Source organism: Neoarius graeffei, chromosome 7, assembly GCF_027579695.1.
Source record: "Neoarius graeffei isolate fNeoGra1 chromosome 7, fNeoGra1.pri, whole genome shotgun sequence".
In the NCBI taxonomy this organism is placed as follows: Eukaryota; Metazoa; Chordata; class Actinopteri; order Siluriformes; family Ariidae; genus Neoarius; species Neoarius graeffei.
Window position 1 is genome coordinate 38,788,373 of NC_083575.1, and position 16,417 is coordinate 38,804,789.

General features: G+C 42.4%; 2 protein-coding genes across 4 annotated transcripts in view; one reads left to right on the forward strand and one right to left on the reverse strand.

Moving 5' to 3' along the window:
• Positions 1–920: 920 nt before the first annotated feature.
• LOC132889280 (uncharacterized) lies at positions 921–9,152 on the reverse strand. The gene is made up of 3 exons (XM_060925606.1): positions 2,832–9,152; positions 2,427–2,706; positions 921–2,290 (listed from the first exon to the last, which is right to left on the reverse strand). Exons 1-3 carry the CDS (start codon positions 2,960–2,962, stop codon positions 2,045–2,047), a joined length of 657 nt encoding a protein of 218 aa, XP_060781589.1. The 5' UTR covers positions 2,963–9,152; the 3' UTR covers positions 921–2,044.
• A 4,422-nt stretch (positions 9,153–13,574) lies between these two features.
• prkceb (protein kinase C, epsilon b) overlaps positions 13,575–16,417 on the forward strand; it is a 253,399-nt gene continuing 250,556 nt past the window's right edge. For 2 of the 3 annotated variants that reach the window (XR_009655046.1, XM_060925607.1), the window contains exon 1: positions 13,576–14,534. Coding sequence is in view for 2 of the 3 variants with exons in the window: in XM_060925607.1 (XP_060781590.1) it covers positions 14,187–14,534 (348 nt within the window). In the remaining variant the exon portion in view is untranslated. Of the gene's footprint in view, positions 14,535–16,417 lie in introns of all 3 variants that reach the window. The other variant, XM_060925608.1, reaches the window with a different exon arrangement.

The following is a 16,417-nucleotide window of genomic DNA, read 5'->3' on the forward strand; positions in this document are numbered from 1 at the left end:
AAGTCTCCATAGCTGGGTTTATAATACACTGATGAGCAGAAACAACCTCTATATCATACACCTTAGTAATTCTGCGCATTAGAAAATTATGTGATTAAAATGATGTGTACAATATTACAGTTTTTCTCAAATGCTAAAACACATTTCACAAACGTTTCCTCTATGTTCCCCAATGTCTAAACACAACACCCTTTTCTTTTTTTTTCAGTTCATTTTTTTTTTAATTTATTTGCTAACAAATACAAAGTAAAAAGGACAGAATGAAACAAATCAATACATACACATGACATACAACAGAAGCACTAACGTAACTAACAACAATTTCAAAGGCTGGACAATACTACTAATATGTTAACAAAGAGATGTAACAGAACACATGGAGACAAATTCGACAAAGATAAACAAGAGCTATATTGCTGTATAGAGGAGGATGGGTGGGGTTGATTAGGGGTAATGAATGTGCATATGAGATAGAGGAGGGTAGATGGGGGGGATTTGGAGGGGTTTTGGGCCTTGAATTATGGGTGGAGGGACAGTGTGTATATGTTGGGGGGGAGCGGGATATGTGAAAGTAAGCACGTGTGTGTGTGTGTGTGTGTGTATATAAGCAGTGCTGGTCTGTGTCGGGCCAGGGAGAAGGAAACTGGATCATAATGAAGGAGAGAGGGGGAGGGGGAGTATTATTTTATTTGCTAATCATTTGTGTTAGTAAATTTTTTATAGATAGAAATTCTAAAAATAATAGTTATTTAATAGTTAATTATGATGACTACCTGAGCACCTGTTATGGCTATGGTGCCAGCCCCCCCTGCCCAAGCTGATTCATGATGGGACGCACTCTGATACCTGCCTACTCTTGGTATTGCACAGCACGCCTTATCCTCTTTTAAATGCTCTACACATTAGGAAGCACACACCATTTGTACACCTGCAATAAGAACAACATGATAGACTAGGGTAGGGGAGGAGTGCATGTGGGAAACCTCTGCAGGTGCTTTGCTGCACTCCTTGCCTCTTTTAATGCAAATACATCTCTTCTTTTAATGCAGTACATTTTAGAGAAGGCACACATTCTTGTCATATACAGTCATATATAGGATAGGTAGGGCGTGTTGTGCGGAGGCTATGGGGGGCTGGTGTCGGTGTATGGGGCGTCAGGGCTCGGAGCCCTGCCTCATGCAGTACCTCCCCCTCCCCTCTGTCGTCACAACACCCTTTTCTAAAGCTCCATAAACACAACCACACCTTCTCACTTCAAAACTAAAACTCACACCAAAAGAGCAGCTCAAAGCTTTCAAAAATGTAAACACTATACACATCATTACACACTACAGCAAAACAATTGAAAACACAATGCTCAATTTGTGAGAAGGTTCTTTGTTTCATAACTGCCAATGCATATTTTTTGAAACTTTACAGTAACGGATCTTAGATCTCTGTAGAGGATTAGGCATTTAGATTTGTGAGTTTCATATGAAGAGTATAAATCTATAGAAAATACTGCATGTACACTACTGTAACACAACTCAATGCAAAAACAGAATCTATTGCACACAACAGTACACTTGAAAACATGTTCAGGGTGTGAAGTTTTTTTATTTACTTTATTCACACCACAATCACTGTGCGGCATCATGTCGCTGAGCTGCATTGGGCCACATCACCTCATCCACATTGCAGGCTATATTCTCTCTTGCCAGGCACCGCGGGAAAAACGCCCTGGAATGGCGCATCCATCCTTGGAAGGCCTCCACTGGGATGTCAACACAGGCCAGCTCCATTGTCCTTAGGAGGTTCTCTCTAGTGTATGGTTGTCGGTCATAAACCTTCCATCTCCACGATGAGAAGAACTCCTCTATAGGGTTCAGGAAAGGGGAGTAGGGTGGCAGACAGATGTTTAAAAACTGGTTACTGTTGGTGGTGAACCACTCTCTGATTTGGTTTGTTCTGTGGAAGCGGACATTGTCCCAAATGATCACATAAATGGGATGTGCGGGCCCAGGATGGTGTTGTTGGCGGTCCAGGAGGATGTCTCTTAGCTCCTCTAGGAAGGTGAGGAGACATTGGGTGTTGTAAGACCCAAGGACAGCATGCCAGTGGACAAGCCCCTCCGAACCCATGGCCGCACAAAGAGTAGTATTACACCCCCCCGTTGGCCAGGAACCTCAGTGATGGCTCTTTGGCCAATGATGTTACGGCCTCTTTGCCTTAGTTTCTGCAGGTTGAAGCCAGCCTCATCCAGGAAGAGGTACTCATGAGGTCTGGCCATCGTGTCCAACTGTAATATCCTCTGTGAAAATGTGAAAGTGCACAGGTGTTCAGAACAACAGTCAATCAGGTAGCACAGTATTGTCCAGAAGTAATGTAGGCCACTGAGCAACACAGTATGTCCACTAACTGTACTGTGAAGATGGATGTATACTTACTTGCACATACTCATAACGTAGGTCTTTGTGTCGCGCAGAGTTGCGCTCAAAGGGAACCCTACAGACCTGGTTCATCCGCATCTTTTGGCGCTGGAGAACTCGGTCTATTGTGGCCAAGCTGACATCAATGCTCTCAAAGTTGACATTATCGGCAATGACTTTGTCTCTGATCTCCCGGAGTCTGATGAGGTTGTTCTCACAAACCATATCCACAATGAGGGTTTCTTGTGCCGCTGTAAATATGGCAACCCTCCCACCTCTATGTGGCATTCTTTCAACTCTAAAGAAAGAAACATGTGTTGTCAATTGACATGTTTTACAATAACAATTGATTTGAAACCAATAGACTACTTTCACAGGCTTGTAAAACTGTATTGTGACAAAGAAAGCAATAGAGTACAATACCTGTTGTGTTGTCTGAATGCCCTGATAATGGTGGCCACGGTGAACCTACTCAGGTTTGGACGGACTCTTAGTCCTGCTTCAGCCATTGTCATGCCATGGACAATGACATGGTCAATGACTGTTGCTCGCATCTCGTCCGTAATGATGGTGTGAGGTTGTCTTGCTCTCCCTCCTGGACCTTGTCCTCTCCCTCCTGGACCTTGTCCTCTCCCTTGTTGGCCTCCTCCTCTTCCTCGTTGGCCTGCACCTCTTCCTCCTCTGATTTGAACTCCACTTCCTCATTGGCCTGCTCCTCTTCTTCCATGGCCAGCTCTTCTCCCTCCATGGTCAGCTCCTCTCCCTCCTCTGACTCGAATTCCTCTTCCCCTGACTCTGCCTTCATCCATTGTGTTTGTTTGGAATCTTCAGCAAACTGTGCACTCTGAACTTGCTTTTATACATGTGGTCACAGCATTAGCAACAAGTGTCTTCAATTTTGAGTCGTTGTGTGTAATTAATGATGCCAGGTGTGTTCATTGTGTTCAAATATTGCTGACTGTGGCAAGCATTTTGCATCACATGAGCTTTCATTTGGGAATATGAGCAGAGTTCTTTTGCAACTTGTGTTTTAGCAAGGAAAAATGTGTTTAGATTTATGAGAACGGAGGATTGTGTTTTGTGAATTGTGTCTTCATGTGAAATGTGTTTATGATATTGGCAAATGATGGCTACATTTAGTAAATGTGTTTAGACAACTGGTCATTTGGTTTAGAGGATTGGCTTTTGTGTTTTAGCATTTGAGAAAAACTGTAATAATACAGGAACATATAATCAGCTTAAAAAAAACCCTGAACTGAATAGTAATTGAGCAGGTAAAGTGGCAAACAGTGTCTGAATGAGACGTTACAGAGATCCCAGGTTACAGACTGTACAATACAACATGGTGCTGGAAGCCAAATCATATACAGTTTATTATCATGTTGCACAAGTAATAAATAGTTTGGTGTTCAGGTTCATTTTTCTTCCATCATATAGACTGGCAAATACTGAAATAATGCCTGTTCACCAGGGTGTTAAAATTCACACAATTTTACACACCTGATGAACGAGTGCTACATCCTTTCACACCCTTTCACATTTTCGCATGCTTTTGCACGCTTTCACTTTTGCACACACTTTCATATACTTTCACATGCTTTTGCATGCATGTGAAACATGCTTTCACACCCTTTCACATAGTTTCCTGTTTTCACATGCTTTCACACGTTTTCGCACCCTTTCATGTACTTTCAAACACTTTTGCACACCTCCACAAGGTTTCACACCCTTTCGCATACTTTCATGTTTTCACATGCTTTCGCACGCCTTCACACAATTTCACAAGCTTTTACATTCTTTCACGTTTACACATGCTTTCGCACCCTTTCACATACTTTCAAACGCTTTCACACACTTCCACAAGCTTTCACATGCTTTTGCATGCATTCACACAATTTCACATGCTTTCACACCCTTTCACGTTTTCACATACTTTCAAACACTTTTGCACACTTCCACAAGCTTTCACACCCTTTCACATGCTTTCATGTTTTCACATGCTTTCGCACGCCTTCACACAATTTCACATGCTTTCACATACTTTCACAAGCTTTCACATCCTTTCACATACTTTCAAATGCTTTCACACACTTCCACAAGCTTTCATACATGTTCGTGTTTTCACATGCTTTCACACGCTTTCGCACCCTTTCACGTACTTTCAAACACTTTTGCACACCTCCACAAGGTTTCACACCCTTTCGCATACTTTCATGTTTTCACATGCCTTCGCACGCCTTCACACAATTTCACAAGCTTTTACATTCTTTCATGTTTACACATGCTTTCGCACCCTTTCACATACTTTCAAACGCTTTCGCACACTTCCACAAGCTTTCACATGCTTTTGCATGCATTCACACAATTTCACATGCTTTCACACCCTTTCACGTTTTCACATACTTTCAAACACTTTTGCACACTTCCACAAGCTTTCACACACTTCCAAAAGCTTTCACACCCTTTCACATGCTTTCATGTTTTCACATGCTTTCGCACACCTTCGCACAATTTCACATGCTTTCATATACTTTTACACCCTTTCACATGTTTTCACATACTTTCAAACACTTTTGCACACTTCCACATACTTTCAAATGCTTTCACACGCTTCCACATCCTTTCACATGCTTTCGCACGCCTTCACAATTTCACATGCTTTCATATACTTTCACAAGCTTTCACATCCTTTCACATGCTTTCGCACGCCTTCACAATTTCATAAGCTTTCACATACTTTCACATTTTCAAATGCTTTTGCACCCTTTCACATACTTTCAAATGCTTTCGCACACTTCCACCTGCTTTCACACAATTTCACATGCTTTCATATACTTTCAAACACTTTTGCACACTTTCACATACTTTCAAACGCTTTTGCACACTTCCACAAGCTTTCACACAGTTCCAAAAGCTTTCACACCCTTTCACATGCTTTCATGTTTTCACATGCTTCTGCATGTCTTCACACAATTTCACATGCTTTCACATACTTTCACAAGCTTTCACATCCTTTCACATACTTTCAAATGCTTTCACACACTTCCACAAGCTTTCACACACGTTCGTGTTTTCACATGCTTTCGCACAATTTCACATGCTTTCATATACTTTCACACCCTTTCACATGTTTTCACATACTTTCAAACACTTTTGCACACTTCCACAAGCTTTCACATACTTTCAAATGCTTTTGCACACTTCCACAAGCTTCCACATACTTTCAAACGCTTTCGCATGCTTCCACAAGCTTTCACATCCTTTCACATGCTTTCGCACATCTTCACAATTTCACATGCTTTTACATACTTTCACAAGCTTTCACATGCTTTCGCACACCTTCACAATTTTACAAGCTTTCACATCCTTTCACATGCTTTCGCACCCTTTCACATACTTTCAAATACTTTCACACACTTCCACATGCTTTCACACAATTTCACATGCTTTCACATACTTTCAAACACTTTTGCACACTTCCACAAGCTTTCACATACGTTCAAACACTTTCGCACACTTCCACAAGCTTTCACATACTTTTAAACGTTTTTGCACACTTCCACAAGCTTTCACATACTTTCAAACACTTTCACACACTTCCACAAGCTTTCACACCCTTTAAAATGCTTTCATGTTTTCACATGCTTTTGCATGCCTTCACACAATTTCACATGCTTTCACATATTTCACAAGCTTTCACATCCTTTCACATACTATCAAATGCTTTCACACACTTCCACAAGCTTTCACATGCCTTCGTGTTTTCACATGCTTTTGCACACCTTCACACAATTTCACATCCTTTCGCATGCTTCCACAAGCTTTCACATGCTTTCGCACATCTTCACAATTTCACATGCTTTTACATACTTTCACAAGCTTTCACATTCTATCACATGCTTTCACATGCCTTCACAATTTCACAAGCTTTCACATCCTTTCACATGCTTTCACACAATTTCACATACTTTCAAACACTTTTGCACACTTCCACATACTTTCAAATGCTTTCACACGCTTCCACATGCTTTCACATGCTTTCGCACGCCTTCACAGTTTTGCATGCTTTCACATACTTTCACAAGCTTTCACATCCTTTCACATGCTTTCGCACGCCTTCACAATTTCATAAGCTTTCACATACTTTCACGTTTTCACATACTTTTGCACCCTTTCACATACTTTCAAATGCTTTCACACACTTCCACACAATTTCACATGCTTTCATATACTTTCAAACACTTTTGCACACTTCCACAAGCTTCCACATACTTTCAAACACTTTTGCACACTTCCACAAGCTTTCACACCCTTTAAAACGCTTTTGTTTTCACATGCTTTCGCACCCTTTCACATACTTTCAAACACTTTTGCACACTTCCACATACTTTCAAATGCTTTCACATGCTTCCAAATACTTTCACAAGCTTTCATATCCTTTCACATACTTTCAAATGCTTTCACACACTTCCACAAGCTTTCACACATGTTCATGTTTTCACATGCTTTCGCACAATTTCACATGCTTTCATATACTTTCACACCCTTTCACATGTTTTCACATACTTTCAAATGCTTTCACACACTTCCACATCCTTTCACATGCTTTCGCACACCTTCACAATTTCACATGCTTTCACATACTTTCACAAGCTTTCACATCCTTTCACATGCTTTCGCACGCCTTCACAATTTCATAAGCTTTCACATACTTTCACGTTTTCACATGCTTTTGCACCCTTTCACATACTTTCAAATGCTTTCGCACACTTCCACATGCTTTCACACAATTTCACATGCTTTCATATACTATCAAACACTTTTGCACACTTCTACAAGCTTTCACATACTTTCAAACGTTTTTGCACACTTCCACAAGCTTCCACATAGTTTCAAACACTTTCGCATGCTTCCACAAGCTTTCACATCCTTTCACATGCTTGCGCACATCTTCACAATTTCACATGCTTTTACATACTTTCACAAGCTTTCACATCCTTTCACATGCTTTCGCACATCTTCACAATTTCACATGCTTTCACATACTTTCACGTTTTCACATGCTTTTGCACCCTTTCACATACTTTCAAATGCTTTCGCACACTTCCACATGCTTTCACACAATTTCACATGCTTTCATATACTATCAAACACTTTTGCACACTTCTACAAGCTTTCACATACTTTCAAACGTTTTTGCACACTTCCACAAGCTTCCACATAGTTTCAAACACTTTCGCATGCTTCCACAAGCTTTCACATCCTTTCACATGCTTGCGCACATCTTCACAATTTCACATGCTTTTACATACTTTCACAAGCTTTCACATCCTTTCACATCCTTTCACACGCCTTCACAATTTCACAAGCTTTCACATCCTTTCACATCCTTTCACACGCCTTCACAATTTCACAAGCTTTCACATCCTCTCACATGCTTTCGCACCCTTTCACATACTTTCAAATACTTTCGCACACTTCCACATGCTTTCACACATTTTCACATGCTTTCACATACTTTCAAACACTTTTGCAAACTTCCACAAGCTTTCACATACTTTTAAATGCTTTCGCACACTTCCAAAAGCTTTCACATACTTTCAAACACTTTCGCACACTTCCACAAGCTTTCACACCCTTTAAAATGCTTTCATGTTTTCACATGCTTTCGCACTCCTTCACACAATATCACATCCTTTCGCATACTTTCAAATGCTTTTACACACTTCCACATGCTTTCACACAATTTCACATGCTTTCATATCAAACACTTTTGCACACTTCCATAAGCTTTCACACCCTTTCACATGCTTTCATGTTTTCGCATGCTTACACACCCTTTCACATATTTTCAAACACTTTCACACACTTCCACAAGCTTTCACACCCTTTCACATGCTTTCATGTTTCCGCATGCTTTCACACCCTTTCACATGCTTTCATGTTTTCACATGCTTTCACACCCTTTCACATGCTTTCATGTTTTCGCATGTTTTCACACCCTTTCACATACTTTCATGTTTCCGCATGCTTTCACACCCGTTAACATACTTTCAAACGCTTTTGCACACTTCCGCAAGCTTTCACACACTTCCACAAGCTTTCACACCCTTTCAGATGATTTCATGTTTCCGCATGCTTTCACACCCTTTCACATACTTTCAAACGCTTTCACAACCTTTCATATGCTTTCAGGTTTCCACATGCTTTCACACCCTTTCACATACTTTCAAATGCTTTCGCACACTTCCGCATGCTTTCACACCCTTTCACATACTTTCAAACGCTTTAGCACACTTCCAGAAGCTTTCACACCCTTTCACATGCTTTCATTTTTCTGCATGTTTTCACACCCTTTCACATACTTTCATGTTTCCGCATGCTTTTGCACACTTTCACATACTTTGAAACGCTTTCGCACCCTTTCACATGCTTTCATGTTTCCGCATGCTTTCGCACCCTTTCACATGCTTTCATGTTTCCGCATGCTTTCGCACCCTTTCACATACTTTCAAACGCTTTCACACATTTCCACAAGCTTTCACACCCTTTCACATGCTTTCATGTTTTCGCATGCTTTCACACCCTTTCACATGCTTTCATGTTTCCGCATGCTTTCACACCCTTTCATGTTTTCATGTTTCTGCATGCTTTCACACCCTTTCACATACTTTCAAACGCTTTTGCACCCTTTCACATGCTTTCGTGTTTCCGCATGTTTTTGCACCCTTTCACGTGCTTGCATGTTTCCGCATGCTTTCACACCCTTTCACATGCTTTCATGTTTCCGCATGCTTTCACACCCTTTCACATGTTTTCATGTTTCCGCATGCTTTCACACCCTTTCACATACTTTCAAACACTTTCGCACCCTTTCACATGCTTTCATGTTTCCGCATGTTTTTGCACCCTTTCACGTGCTTGCATGTTTCCGCATGCTTTCACACCCTTTCACATGCTTTCATGTTTCAGCATGCTTTCGCACCCTTTCATGTTTCCGCATGCTTTCGCACCCTTTCACATGCTTTCATGTTTCCGCATGCTTTCACACCCTTTCACGTTTTCATGTTTCCGCATGCTTTCACACCTTTTCACATACTTTAAAACGCTTTCACACCCTTTCACATGTTTTCATGTTTCCGTATGCTTTCACACCCTTTCACATACTTTCAAACGCTTTCACACACTTCCACAAGCTTTCACATGCTTTCATGTTTCCGCATGTTTTCACACCCTTTCACATGTTTTCATGTTTCCGCATGCTTTCACACCATTTCACATACTTTAAAACGCTTTTGCACCTTTTCACATGCTTTCATGTTTCCGCATGCTTTCACACCCTTTCACATACTTTTAAACGCTTTTGCACCCTTTCACATGCTTTCGTGTTTCCGCATGTTTTTGCACCCTTTCACATGCTTGCATGTTTCTGCACGCTTTCACACCCTTTCACATGCTTTCATGTTTCCGCATGCTTTCACACCCTTTCACATGCTTTCATGTTTCCACATGCTTTCACACCCTTTCACATACTTTAAAACGCTTTCGCACCCTTTCACGTTTTCATGTTTCTGCATGCTTTCACACCCTTTCACATACTTTCAAACGCTTTTGCACCCTTTCACATGCTTTCACATTTCCGCATGCTTTCACACCCTTTCACATACTTTCAAACGCTTTCACACACTTCCACAAGCTTTCACACCCTTTCACATGCTTTCATGTTTCTGCATGCTTTCACACCCTTTAACATGCTTTCATGTTTCCGCATGCTTTCACACCCTTTCACGTTTTCATGTTTCCGCATGCTTTCACACCTTTTCACATACTTTAAAACGCTTTCGCACCCTTTCACATGCTTTCACGTTTCCACATGCTTTCACACCCTTTCACATACTTTCAAACGCTTTCACACACTTCCACAAGCTTTCACACCCTTTCACATACTTTCAAACGCTTTTGCACCCTTTCACGTTTTCATGTTTCCGCATGCTTTCACACCCTTTCACATACTTTCAAACGCTTTCGCACCCTTTCACATGCTTTCATGTTTCCACATGCTTTCACACTCTTTCACATATTTTCAAATGCTTTCACACACTTCCACAAGCTTTCACACCCTTTCACATGCTTTCATGTTTCCGCATGCTTTCACACCCTTTCACGTTTTCATTTTTCCGCATGCTTTCACACCTTTTCACATACTTTAACACGCTTTCACACCCTTTCACATGTTTTCATGTTTCCGTATGCTTTCACACCCTTTCACATACTTTCAAACGCTTTCACACACTTCCACAAGCTTTCACACCCTTTCACATGCTTTCATGTTTCCGCATGTTTTCACACCCTTTCACATTTTCATGTTTCCGCATGCTTTCACACCCTTTCACATGTTTTCATGTTTCCGCATGCTTTCACACCTTTTCACATACTTTAAAACGCTTTCGCACCCTTTCACATGCTTTCACGTTTCCGCATGCTTTCACACCCTTTCACATACTTTCAAACGCTTTCACACACTTCCACAAGCTTTCACACCCTTTCACATGCTTTCATGTTTCCGCATGCTTTCACACCCTTTCACGTTTTCATGTTTCCGCATGCTTTCACACCCTTTCACATACTTTAAAACGCTTTTGCACCCTTTCATGTTTTCATGTTTCCGCATGCTTTAACACCCTTGCACATACTTTCAAATGCTTTCGCACCCTTTCACATGCTTTCATCTTTCCGCATGTTTTTGCACCCTTTCACATGCTTTCATGTTTCAGCATGCTTTCGCACCCTTTCACATGCTTTCATGTGTGCACATGCTTTCACACCCTTTCACATGTTTTCATGTTTCCGCATGCTTTCACACCTTTTCACATACTTTAAAACGCTTTCGCACCCTTTCACATGCTTTCACGTTTCCGCATGCTTTCACACCCTTTCACATACTTTCAAACGCTTTTGCACCCTTTCACATGTTTTCATGTTTCCACATGCTTTCACACCCTTTCACATACTTTCAAACGTTTTCGCACCCTTTCACATGCTTTCACGTTTCCGCATGCTTTCACACCCTTTCACATACTTTCAAACGCTTTCACACACTTCCACAAGCTTTCACACCCTTTCACATGCTTTCATGTTTCCGCATGCTTTCACACCCTTTCACATGTTTTCATGTTTCCGCATGCTTTCACACCCTTTCACATACTTTAAAACGCTTTTGCACCCTTTCATATTTTCATGTTTCCGCATGCTTTCACACCCTTGCACATACTTTCAAACGCTTTTGCACCCTTTCACATGCTTTCATCTTTCTGCATGTTTTTGCATGCTTTCACATGCTTTCATGTTTCAGCATGCTTTCGCACCCTTTCACATGCTTTCATGTGTCCACATGCTTTCACACCCTTTCACATGTTTTCATGTTTCCGCATGCTTTCACACCTTTTCACATACTTTAAAACGCTTTCGCACCCTTTCACATGCTTTCACGTTTCCGCGTGCTTTCACACCCTTTCACATACTTTCAAACGCTTTTGCACCCTTTCACATGTTTTCATGTTTCCGCATGCTTTCACACCTTTTCACATACTTTAAAACGCTTTCGCACCCTTTCACATGCTTTCACGTTTCCGCATGCTTTCACACCCTTTCACATACTTTCAAACGCTTTCACACACTTCCACAAGCTTTCACACCCTTTCACATGCTTTCATGTTTCCGCATGCTTTCACACCCTTTCACGTTTTCATGTTTCCGCATGCTTTCACACCCTTTCACATACTTTAAAACGCTTTTGCACACTTTCATGTTTTCATGTTTCCGCATGCTTTCACATCCTTGCACATACTTTCAAACGCTTTCGCACCCTTTCACATGCTTTCATCTTTCCGCATGTTTTTGCACCCTTTCACATGCTTTCATGTTTCAGCATGCTTTCGCACCCTTTCACATGCTTTCATGTGTCCGCATGCTTTCACGTTTTCATGTTTCCGCATGCTTTCACACCTTTTCACATACTTTAAAACGCTTTCGCACCCTTTCACATGCTTTCACGTTTCCGCATGCTTTCACACCCTTTCACATACTTTCAAACGCTTTTGCACCCTTTCACATGTTTTCATGTTTCCGCATGCTTTCACACCTTTTCACATACTTTAAAACGCTTTCGCACCCTTTCACATGCTTTCACGTTTCTGCATGCTTTCACACCCTTTCACATACTTTCAAATGCTTTCGCACCCTTTCACATGTTTTCATGTTTCCGCATGCTTTCACACCCTTTCACATACTTTCAAACGCTTTCACACACTTCCACGAGCTTTCACACCCTTCTACATGCTTTCATGTTTTCGCATGCTTTCACACCCTTTCATGTTTCCGCATGCTTTCACACCTATTCACATACTTTAAAACGCTTTCGCACCCTTTCACATGCTTTCACGTTTCCGCATGCTTTCACACCCTTTCACATACTTTCAAACGCTTTTGCACCCTTTCACATGTTTTCATGTTTCCGCATGCTTTCACACCTTTTCACATACTTTAAAACGCTTTCGCACCCTTTCACACCCTTTCACATACTTTCAAACGCTTTCGCACCCTTTCACATGTTTTCATGTTTCCGCATGCTTTCACACCCTTTCACATACTTTCAAACGCTTTCACACACTTCCACGAGCTTTCACACCCTTCTACATGCTTTCATGTTTTCGCATGCTTTCACACCCTTTCATGTTTCCGCATGCTTTCACACCTATTCACATACTTTAAAACGCTTTCGCACCCTTTCACATGCTTTCACGTTTCCGCCTGCTTTCGCACCCTTTCACATGCTTTCATGTTTTCCCATACTTTCAGACACTTTCGCACACTTCCACAAGCTTTCACGTGCTTGCACGTTTCCGCATGCTTTCACACACCTCCACACGTTGTAACACGTTTTCACACATCGCAGCAGCACCTCAGCTGAAGATCAGATTTCACTTTGACAGTGCTTGTTTCAGCTGGACCGATATGGCCACTGTACATGTATAATTTAACGCGGGGGCTTGAATTCCTTCCTACTCGGGATGAGTTTGTTTGGCTCTGCTGGGCCGCACTGATTCCCTGTAAACACGGTTTGGGTGAAGCGACGCGTTTTGCGCATTTCCTGCACTGAGCATTCACACACACACACACACACACACAGCTGGGAGGAGGAGGAGGAGGAGGGGGGAAGAGGCAGGGCTGAGAGCTGCAGGAAACCAAGCGCCGATGAACAGCTAAACGACCCGGGAAGCTGAAGAAGAGCGAACGGAAACAGCGCCTGTCCTCGACCCTAAATCATTTCCCTCCACCAGTCGGACGGGTGTGAGATAAAGCGGTCCCACATGCCCGGAGGACAAGCTGGACTCCGTCCTGAGCTCCGGCCTGGGGAGGAACAGTAGGGGAGGATTTCTACCCCTGAGCAGCTCCAGCTCGGGCATGTTTTTGCTCTCATGCAGAGATCGAGGTGCGAGATCCTCCATGTGAAGATCCTCTCGTGTCTTTCCTGCTTTTGATCGAGCTGTTTTATGATCAATATTATCTCGTGTCCGTGGAGAACGACAGCGCAGAGCTGGAAGAAGTGAAACCTTGCTGTGTGTGCTGTCTGTAGGACGATCTGCGAGTGTTTCACTGAGAGATTGTGTTTGATTGCTTTATTAGAAGTCGAGATTTCCTCCAGCCGCCCTGTTGAATAACTCACAGCACTGACAGGGGATTGTTAAAGGTGCGGTCTGAGGAATTGATCACGCCACCATGGTGGTCTTCAACGGGTTGCTGAAGATAAAGATCATTGAAGCGCTGGACCTGAAACCTACAGCCTGGTCTCTGAGGCATGCCGTGGGACCGAAGGCGCAGAGCTTCCTGCTGGACCCGTATATCGCCCTCAACGTGGACGACTCACGCGTGGGTCAGACATCAACAAAGCCCAAGACCAACAGCCCTTCATGGCATGATGAGTTTGTAGCTGAGGTGCGTGACGGGCACAAAATCGAGCTCTCGGTGTTTCATGACGCGCCCATTGGCTATGACGACTTTGTGGCCAACTGCACCATCCAGTTCGAGGACCTGCTGCAGAATGGCAGCAAGCACTTTGAGGATTGGGTATGACCGCCCTTCCTGGCTTCCTTCTACTCTCATATTGTATTACGCATCATACCATTCATCCATTAAATTGTCCGAGCAACTTGTTTCCCCATGCATGATGCTTACATGTGCTTGGTTTTCTTTCCTCTAATACAAGCAGGTTTGCTGTAGCAGCAGAGGGGGGCCTCTGATCAGCATTCACATAACTAACTGGTTGCATAGAGACTGTAGGAGATGGTGCACATCCTGTCATAAATATTCAATGCAGCTGCAGAGAACCATATTACCGCCACTGTGCAGTCATGTAGTCTGGTAGTAAACAGGCAGACAGGGCAAGATTTGGCGAATTACGCAATCCTCTGGAAAGCAAGACAGGCAAGAGGTTTGTTTCACTTAAGTACAGGTGGTCCTGCTCACACTAATGTAGTTAGTAATTACAGGGGCGTAGCTGGGGGGGTGTCCTGGGGTGCCTGTGACACCCTCTTTGTCAGACCATACATTTTTTTCAATAGCCGCATAAGAATATTAGAAAAGCGCCTACTGTAATTTTTCTCACATTTTTTAAAAACTAGATTGTCACCTCAGCTTCATTAGGGTTTCTGTAACCTTGTATGGACTTCCTGTGGTTTGGGTGCGAAAACTCAGTTCTGCACAAGCCCAATACGATTGCACTAGAAAGCATGGTCAAGCTGCCAGTGTAGCTGCAGTCTTTTTAGTTGCGAATTACGAGTATTTCTTCTTGTGTTAATAGTTCATGTCAAAACAAGTGAAACTTTCCTCCTTCTTTCGATGTGAAGAGATGTAAGCAATTTATTATATATTTTTTTCCATCAAAGTTGCATTTTGTGGCTTCGAAGCGAAGTTTTAGTGTGCCATTTCTAGAAAACATCATCAAGAAAACGTGGAAGAATACACTATGGCAGAGCGATCGACATTGACAAGACTGTTGACATCTTTGCCATTCGTCATCCACGACGCCTTTTACTTAGAAACATTTTGGCCGATGAGCAGTAAGACAACAAGAATAGAGAGATCTGCATCGGTTGACTAAGGGAAGATGTCGAGCCGCAATCCATACACTGCCGGATAAAACTGATTTGGCCTAATCGTTGTCCGACATCTCAACAGCTCACAACATGAGATGAAAGAATGATGCAAAGACCGCGTTATTTTCTCAAATGTATTCAATGTATTTTTTCATTTACAAACCTGCGGGTATGTACTCAGGCTGCCAGTCAGTGTGTGACCCCCCCCCCCCCTTGAAAGATCCTAGCTATGCCTCTGAATTAGATAGAGTAAGAGTAAAAATGATTTAAGAAGAAGGAGATCTGGTTGTGCGGATTCTTTCTGGCGCTGTAAGTACATGCACTGATATTTGTTGCTTGCAACAGTCCTGCGTTAAAGGGGAACTGAAGTCATTTTTAAACTTGCTTTATTTCTTAATTAACGTGTTATTCAATTACATTTTCGGTTTTAGTAACCTTATATCGTGACTCAGATTGGCAAATTATATCACACTTATCAACCTTTTCGGCTTTTAGCCATGTTGAATATAGCTTGTTTGGTCCGCGGCAGGCGTCGCTTATCCGCGTGATCTTCACGAGACTTGTGCAAGACTTCAAACATGAAGTGCCAGCGCTGCCATTTTGAAAACTGTTTACACAGCAGCCAGATCGCCATATCGTTCCAATTTAGATTAATTTCGAGATTCATCAGCGATGGAGTATCAGTCCTGCGCGCTGCGCGCCTTGGGCTGTATGCACATCGTGAACAAGGCGCACCTGAGCTCAATTAAGGAACTATGTGTTTGCCTATTTAAGGACTGTGCTGATGCATTTGCATCGTAAAGTATTACGATACGCATGTACGCATTACCGAGCCTTTCTACCCGTTGTCTTGAT